General features: G+C 38.6%; 1 protein-coding gene across 1 annotated transcript; it reads left to right on the top strand.

Annotated features, from left to right (window-relative positions):
- Positions 1–677: 677 nt before the first annotated feature.
- On the top strand, positions 678–7,969 carry LOC129789888 (segmentation protein paired). Its single transcript, XM_055827005.1, has 5 exons — positions 678–1,169; positions 3,376–3,563; positions 4,608–4,848; positions 5,180–5,587; positions 6,776–7,969. Exons 1-5 carry the CDS (start codon positions 1,106–1,108, stop codon positions 7,459–7,461), a joined length of 1,587 nt encoding a protein of 528 aa, XP_055682980.1. The 5' UTR covers positions 678–1,105; the 3' UTR covers positions 7,462–7,969.
- The last annotated feature ends 1,168 nt before the right edge of the window (positions 7,970–9,137 follow it).

The following is a 9,137-nucleotide window of genomic DNA, read 5'->3' as shown; positions in this document are numbered from 1 at the left end:
AATTTTCAGAGAATTCAATTAGGTGTGAGTGCCTGAGTTTTTTTTCTGCACCACGCAAGAAGCCTCTCCCTGACAAACCTTAGCATATACGTGATCTGTGGGTAAGAGAGACCCTCGCTTTACCAATTACCCATCTCTCCTGGCGAATGAGTTAAACAAATAGTGGAATAATGAAATTATTGGGCATGCACAGATTCTTTGTTGCTTGAGCATTTGTTACGTGAAACGACGAACCATCCATCATCGTGTGAACACCAAAAGTGGGCAAAAGAGTTTTTCCTTCCCTCTACGTGAGGTGTGAGAGAGGGGTACCACACCACACGGAGCCCATGGGCCTTGCTGCCCCTGCCACCAGGATGAGGAGGGAGAGACCACGTCGTGCACGAGGGTTTGAGTGTGTGTGCGTTGTGGGCTTAAACGCGCGCGAAGGGGCGTTTCGAGTAACGAGTCTGGAAGAGAAGAAGAAGGAGGAAAAGGCATACAGAAGGCGGTTCCATTGCGGCATACAACCAGGGAAGCCCCAGAGCGGTGTCTAAACCTATAATCTCATGCTTACACGATCCAACGAATGGGCGTTCGAAGGCAGTTTGCTGGTGAACTCCGTGCCGCTTTGGTGCCTTTTTCTCTCTCACAAAACCATCTCTCGCACCTCATCCCAACACCAAGAAGATCGTCGGCTGGTGCACCAAGTTTTGTTGTGTGAGGATCAGTTACCAAAGTGCCTTTATCCGGGACAGTCGCTAACACAGTTTGCTCTCTGTGGTACCCATCTGCAGTTGCTCAAAGTGATTTGCCGCGCTTCATTTTGCAAAGTGCTCGTGGTCACAATAAGCAGAAGATTTAATTGAAAATCAGCGACGGTTCGGCTCTTGGATACGTTTTTCATCTTCGTTGGAGTTACAAAGACTTTTCTTGCTGCAACAAGTGAATTTGCTTCAAGTTTTAATTTAAAAGATTTTTCTTTTATTGCGAAATCAACAAAAAGGATTTAAGTGAAAAATTTAAGGACTTAAGAAAATAAGGAGATAAAAAAAACATTAAAGTGCTCCTTTAAGTGTAATCTGGAATTAGAAGCAGTTGGAATACCTTTGATGTGTCTTTAAATATGACTGTGACCAACAACTTTGGGACAATGCATCGGCCGTGTTTCAATGGATATCCATTTCAAGGTATGAAAACTATCCATCCTCCTTCCCTTTTTATCACCATTAACCAATTGCCGTAGCCAAATGATATGCTACCTACATATATAACATTTGTGCCACCTACATACATAGCATTTGCTACCTACATACATAACATTAATAACCGCGCGAGGGGTAACAAATAGCCCATATGGTGGAAATTATCATGAAAAATATTTTGTAACAAATGACGATGTTTTCGGGTGAAACAAAGACAAAAAAAAGGCGATAAAAGTATTCCATCGAATTCCTTTTTCCTAAATTACGTGCGAAGAAGTCGAGGAAGCGAGTGTTGGAGAGAAAAAAAAAGCAGAGGGTAATTTATGATGAGAATTTCACGGTACTCAGTATGTGCCGAGGAGTTTCTTCAAGGATTCTCCACTTCCACAGACATTCGCAGCGCCGGACGCTCCAGAATGTCTACCGGACTTCTTGGCATTGTCCCCATGTAGGGTTTGTTTCTTACTAGCTTGTCAGCTACCTGCTTACACGTCCAAAGAGTAAGGAGGGTGCTAAAAAAATTTAAAAAGGGTACAAAAGAAAAAAAATCTGTAAGGTTTTTTTAGTGTTTTAGCAAGGTTGCATTTCGAGTGCACTTAAAATGCACTTAAAAGTCAGTTTTTGAAAAAAAAAAAAATGAGAGCATATTAAAATCGTAATAAAATAAGAATTTATGACAATGTTGAAAGAACATCTTTAGCACATAAGGATTAAAAAATATTATAATGAAATTGAATGAAAGAAATAATTTAAGAATGATTTAATTTAAAGTGAAAAAATTTAGATTTTCCAAAACTCGATAACTTTACTTTTGTATTGAGCATAATTCGTTTAGTTTTCTCTTTATAAGCGGAATTTATTTAAGAGATTTTAAATAAAGTAAAATGATTAAAGAAATATTAAAGATTTAATAAAAGAGAAACAAAAACTTTAAAAGAAGTGAAATAATAGCTAATGAACATACAAAAAAGCTAGAATAGAATTAAAGCTTAGAATCCCAAATCTTCTTTAATAAATCTATTTTACAACAAAAACATAAAAGGCAATGGTTAAAAAAAGATTTTGCCATTCATTAAAAAATTAAAGATTTTTAGAAAGTGAGCACAAAACATTAAAAATCAATTTTTAGAGATTTGAAGAGAAAAAAAAAGAAAATTCTTTTGAAATTAAGTTCTTGCTTAATTAATTCTTTGTTTACAAGAAGAGTTTAGAAAAACAACCTTCATTAGAACTATTAAAATGTTTTATTAGATTTAAATAAAAGATTAATTAAAGAGTTCAACCATCAAGTATTAGAATCATTCAACAATATTTTTTTTAGTTTTAAAAATTTATTTAAGTAACTTTCTAGAACTTTCTAAGCATCTAAAGAATCTCAAGAAAGGGAAAAATATAATAATAGCAATAAAGAACTCCGAAGGAGTCTTCCTTGGATTTTTTTGTAATGCACCTAAACCTTCAACTTTGCAATTTATTTGTTTATGGCCACCCCGGGGGTATTTGCAAGTTTCACAGGGGATGATTCCGGGGAATAATCCAATTTGCCTTTAGCCTCAATTTAATCCCATCTTGCGGGTGTTCCCAGCAAGGACCTGCAGGATTATTGTCCTGTCTGCATCCAATGGGACAATTGAGGAAGTGAATTAAATATCGAGATCATCGCTCCGGGGTGTCTTTCTCTTCCCTTGTAACATGCTGTGTGCCCGTGAGCATTTTCCGTGCCGCCTCAAAGATCCCATTGAGGATGCCTTTGACAAGGATCGAGGATTCTGTATATTGAGAGATAAATGAGTGGTTTTTGAGGCTTTAACAAAAAAGAACATATAAGAAAAGTAACTGAAGCATTTTCAGGAGAAAGAGAGAAATTATTAATGTATGAATTCCCATTGTGGTTCCTTCTCCTTTTTTCTCTTCATCCCTGTGAGTGTAACAGAGGGCTGGTGTGGGTCAAAAGGAGGCACACATAACGCCCAAAAAATGCTATTCTTTGCCTATTAATAACATTTCGTGTGTAACATATGAGGCATTTTCGTGCCATGCCGAATGTTGTAGATTAAAAGGACCGCCGCGAAAGTGGACTTTATGATTAATTGTTCAACCCCCAAAAACACATTTGTGCGGTGGGGTTGCGACCCAAATACGTCATGTGGATGCCTGACAAAGGCTCTCACCGTCTTGTCATTTTTCACAGGTGATATGTCGACAGGTCAGGGACGTGTGAACCAACTTGGTGGCGTCTTCATAAATGGCCGACCCCTGCCAAATCATATTCGACTGAAAATTGTCGAGATGGCTGCCGCCGGGGTGCGTCCTTGCGTCATCTCGCGTCAACTCCGCGTCAGTCATGGATGTGTCTCCAAGATTCTCAATCGCTACCAGGTGAGATGAAGTCCAAGTATTTAATTTTTCTATTAGAGCCCCCAAAAGCACCGTCAAATTATGGACGAAAGCGAGAAAATTATACCCTGCCTGGTAATTGCATAGTGCGAGGGCCTATAATTACCCACGGGCGATAATCATCATCAAATTGAAAGTGATATAGTTGATAGATGTGATTCCCAAATGTGAAACAAAGAATTCACAGCCATTGTAATCCTTTCTTGAAGAGCTTAAGAAGAAGTCGATGACTTCCGAATGAGGTTTTGCTGTTTTTTTTTTTTGAACTCGAAGAAATGAGGTTGAGAAATTCTTTTTGAAAGATTTTAAGTCTTTTTCTTATTTTTTTTTATTTAAAAAATATACTCTCAAAAAATTCAAATCTCAAGTTTTGGGAAAACTATTGATATCTTGATAATTTTCTTTTAATGTGAGGCTCTAAAAATTCTGTCTTTGCAACAAAATTCTAGAAATATCTTCATAGCTTTAATTAAATTATTCTTATGTGTCTTCGTTCAGTAAAGAATGAAGCTGATAGATCAGAAAAATTAAATTCTTGCAAATATACTACCGCAATCACAATTTTTCTCACATAAAAATATTTATTCAGAAGTTTCTCCCAGAAAATTCTTCAAAATAACAATCCAGACCATTTATTTATTTTTTTTCCTGAACTCTCCCCTCATAATGTTTAGAGGCTTCTGGGGCTTCTGCAACGATTAAAATCAAATTGACCACCATGAGAATCACATCTACTGAAACTCAATTTACCATTAATATGGGATTTTTTTCTGCCTCGGCAATGAACCTCCCATCCCCATTTAGGAAAATTTCATTTAGCACCTAAACTCTCATCTTCATCAATCTAAATATCCCAGACGTCTCTCATGAAGAGACTTCTTGGTGTGATCCTCCTCCTCCTTTGCCCCGCAAATGCCCTCAATCGAGCCGTCGAAGAGCTATGAGGAGATTTCAACGTTCGATCAGAAGGCAAACCCCGCCAATTCGTGGGATGTTAATGATTTCTAGACTGCTTGTGTTTCACAGGAAACTGGATCCATTAGGCCCGGTGTGATTGGTGGATCGAAGCCGCGTGTGACAACACCGGAAGTGGAGACACGCATTGAGGAGTACAAGCGTGAGAATCCTGGCATTTTTTCGTGGGAAATTCGCGATCGTCTCGTGAAGGAGGGTATCTGTGATCGTCCATCGGCTCCATCAATTTCCGCCATTTCACGCCTTCTCCGTGGCCGTGATGGTGAGGATGACAAACGCATGGGGATGAGTGGTGAGTAACATTGACAAGCTAAGACTCCCCAATTCATTTAGGGCAATTATTAAAACTCCCAGCTTAAGAGGAAAAAATGCTGCACTGTCATTACACGGTTGATTCTCAAATCATGGAGTGACGAAGAAGTTTGGTCATTTAGAATCACTCACATGCTCGCCGCATCTTCCCTCCGTGATGGTTATTAATGACATTTTTATGGGTTGCCCTGAAAACAGTGGAGTCAAATGTAATGTTTGGGTGTTAACCCAATTTCGAATCAATTAAATGCCGCGAGATGCTGGGAGAAGAAGAAGATTCTCTAACATTGAACATATTTCTTCCTCCTCAGGGCACGATGGTTCACTAAAACCATCCGATGGGGAACTCTCTGATTGCGACAGTGAACCCGGAATACCACTGAAGAGGAAGCAGAGACGCTCCCGAACTACCTTCACGGCTATACAGCTGGATGAGCTTGAGAGAGCATTTGAGCGTACCCAATATCCCGATATATATACGCGTGAGGAGCTTGCACAACGTACAAAGCTCACAGAAGCTCGAATCCAGGTGTGGTTCAGCAATCGCCGTGCGAGACTTCGGAAGCAAATCTCCTCCAGCTCATCCGGTGGTCCTCCCTATTCAGCCATCAATATGGCAGGATCACTACCCTATTCCACAAATTCAGCCGTTCCCAGCTACCCCTTGATGCCGCAACCCCTACCAGAACCGCCCAGTTTTGCCTCAACAGCTTCCCAAAGTAAGTTCACGCCATTTTTTCTGCACCCTCCAGCATTTTCCCCTCGAATTTTTAACTACATTTTTTGCCTCTTCCCTGGAATTATTTAAAGAGCAACAACAAAAAAAAACTCTCCTCAAAGATCTCGCACACCGACACCATAATTCATGCAGAGTATTAAAATTCCGTCCAAAAGAAGAATTTATGACAGTAATTTATTCCACAACGAATATATGGCTCTTGTTGACATAATCTCAATTGATATGGATGATTCCACGATCTCCATAATCATTTAATTGATTTCGGCACGATATAAAGCACAAGAGGTCACTCTTTCAGCGCTTTTTATCGCCCAAGCGCCGCCTTAAGCGACCATTTAATTTCCCATTCAAATCAATTCATTACATGATTGATGGGGAGACTTCTCAAGAGAATAAGAAAAAAGTCTATGATAAAATTATCACAAATTGAAAATGAATTATCCGTCTTGGATTTCCGAATTAGAGACCTTTATTGAATGTCTTTTTTGAGGAAGAATTTTGGCCTTATTGTGCAGTGAGAACTTTTGGTCATAGATTATGTCCAAGAACAAAGGGGGAGAGTTATGTAATTTTATCTTGAATCTTTTATTCGTGCATAAAATTAAGTGAATTGAGTAATTTTCACAGCATTGAGCATAAAAGTGAACCAGATAATTTAATTTAAACTTAAAGGTTAAGGTATTGTTGAAGAAAAATCCGTTGAAAGGGTTAAGAAAAGACGAAAAAGTTAAGAAATAATTTTTAGATTTATCTTGGATTTTTTTGTCAGAATTTTGAGGAAAAAAGTTTGAAAAATGAATTAAAATCGAAGATATTCCTGATAGTAACCAGGCGTCTCCATCTCTTTACAAATAAAAGGAAAACATAAGAATAAAAGCAATTTATTTTTTTCTTTTTAATAACAATAATAAGTTGAAAAAATCACATTAAATCATTAATGAAAAATTCTCTAATGTTAAAAACAATTAGGTCAACTATTAAAATTATTGGTAGTAACCAGGCGTTTCCATCTTTTTGCAAAAAAATGGAAGAAAATGTGAATAAAATTAATCTGAATTTTTTTTCTTTTTTAAGAAGAAAAAAAGACTAAAAAATCGCTTTAAACCAACAAAGAATTCTTTAATATTAAAAAAAATCCCTGTATTAATTTGTGATGATTTTTTTGCAGTGCACGACTTCTACTCCTCGCATTTGCATCCTGTTCCTGGCCATGGAACAGGCACCCCAGTCTCATCAGCTCTGACTCATCCAGCTCATCTACACCAAATCCACAATCCAACCCCAAGCTACGCTCTTCATTCCTCCTCCCCGCTGGCTATCTCCTCATCCAACACGTCCAGTATTAACTCGGGAACAACTTACACCCCATCGGAGTCTCACAATGCAGCCCTCAATGGCGCCACGGCGAGCACAACGTCCACAACTGGGGGCAACAATAGCCCAACAGCAGCCAGTCACTTCCCCACATCGGTGAACCTTCCACCCACGCCCAATAGCCTGGTGACGATGATTGGACCCAATTCTGGGAATAGCAACAGCAATGAAGCCACAACGGCGTCCGAGGTGGCCATTGAGGGCGCCACGACGTCTCTATCGCAAATTAGTCAACATTCTCTCTACTCTCCGTGGAATCCGGCTGGACCGACGGCTACGAGGCCTCCACTATCGCCTACAGATCACCATGGAGTGCCTGGAACAAGGAGTCCGCTGTACCACAACTTCAGCGGTTTGTCGTTGCACCATCAACAGACGCCTTTTATGCACCAACAGAACCTTACTGGGTATTCCTCCCACACATCTGCATCCCAAATTGGCAAAAACTTCGGAATGCAGCAATTCTACTCGTCCTGGTAGTATTCAAGCTGCAAATAAATTCCCTAATCTTCCGCACTGTGAGCTTCTTGCCCAGAAGGGATAAAATATTGTGAATAATTTAAACAAATCTCTTGCTTAACTAAAACAAATTGAAGAAGACAAAAAACCAGCACTGATTAAAATTAATTTCATATTTTTTAAATCACAAAAAAGTCTCTAAATGATAAATTTCAAGACGATTTGTTGGGAAAAAACCTTCCCTCTGGGCCAAGAAGAATCCCTTGTCAAAAAATTGTAAAATATTTAGATATAATAGTGTGTGAGTTTTGTGAGTCTTGTATTGCATAAGATTGTTAATATTAATGTAGACTTTTTGAGAGAGAGAGAGAGAAAGAAAAATCACCTTTTCGAAGGAATTCCTTGAAATATTATTTTACACACCAATAGCAATTAATATATTATATATTGTAAAATTGAATATTCTTCAGACATTGTATTTCTTTTTGCTCCTTCGTAGTCCAAATAAATTATATTTTGAAGAAATTAACTAAACACCCGGGTCATTTCTCTTCCCTTTTCATTCCTCTCCTTCATATGGCGCACGCGGATCTCTCTTGCTCTGACCATTTATATGAGGAAAATGCAGGCATATTGGCCCGACACAATCCATCAGACACCTTCAAAGAAATCCACACACGGATTGTCGATTGAGTTCACTGCGCGGTCCATGAATAATTTATGGCTATTATGTGTATTAATACACGTAATTAATAATTATTATAACAACATAACATTAACAAACAAAGACTAACGCACCATGTGTTTGGTATAGAGTTGAAGAGATCTCGCATTATTGTAGATGTAAGATAAAATTTATTTAAAGAATTTCTTTTGGAAGTTTCTTATACATTTTTCATTTGCTAAATTATTAAAAAAAAAAAACTTTAATCACAAGAATTATTTAAATCGTTTAATTTTTTTAAATTGCTCTAAAATTATTAAAAGATATTCCTAGGAAGATTAATCGACTTATTCGTTTTTGATGTTCCTTTTAGCTGTGATTCTTTCTTAAAAGAAGCACAGCTTCTGTGTACACTCAAAAATGCAAAGTCGTCAGATCGGGCTCAAACTTGGGATGACCACGAATTAGGGTCCCCACATTCCAAAAAACGTATGCGCCAAAAATTGGTCCGGCCGGCCGTCCGTCCGTCCGGCCGTCCGTCCGGAACCTTTTGCTAAATTACAAGAGAACGGTAATAGATAGAGACTTGCGGTCAACGGCAAAGTTCATATATCGGGTGGAAGACATCCGATTATGACGTCAGATCCGACCCCCCACCCCCGCGTCCGCCATTTTGAATAACTGTCAAATTTTGTTTTCGCTATATCTCAGCCCATGTAACAGCTAAAAATCTGAAATTTTGATATGTTGTAGGGGCCATCTAGACCTTTCCAACGATACCTGATTTTCGAAAATCGGCCAAGCCGTTTAGCCAATATGGCCGCCACAATTTTTCATCGAAAATCGGCCATAACTCGAGAACGGCTTGACCGATTTTGATCAACTCGGGCTCAAATGAAAGATATTAACGAGCCCTACAACTGCTCGGAACATCGCAAGTTCAAAAAATGTCCGCAAGTGGCGCTAAAATCGAAAACAAAATTTTCGATGTGTTTTCGATGAATATCTCGAGCACCGCTTTATAGAATTGCTT

Source organism: Lutzomyia longipalpis, chromosome 2 (genome assembly GCF_024334085.1).
Source record: "Lutzomyia longipalpis isolate SR_M1_2022 chromosome 2, ASM2433408v1".
Taxonomy (NCBI): domain Eukaryota; kingdom Metazoa; phylum Arthropoda; class Insecta; order Diptera; family Psychodidae; genus Lutzomyia; species Lutzomyia longipalpis.
This window is presented reverse-complemented; position numbering and strand designations above follow the sequence as displayed.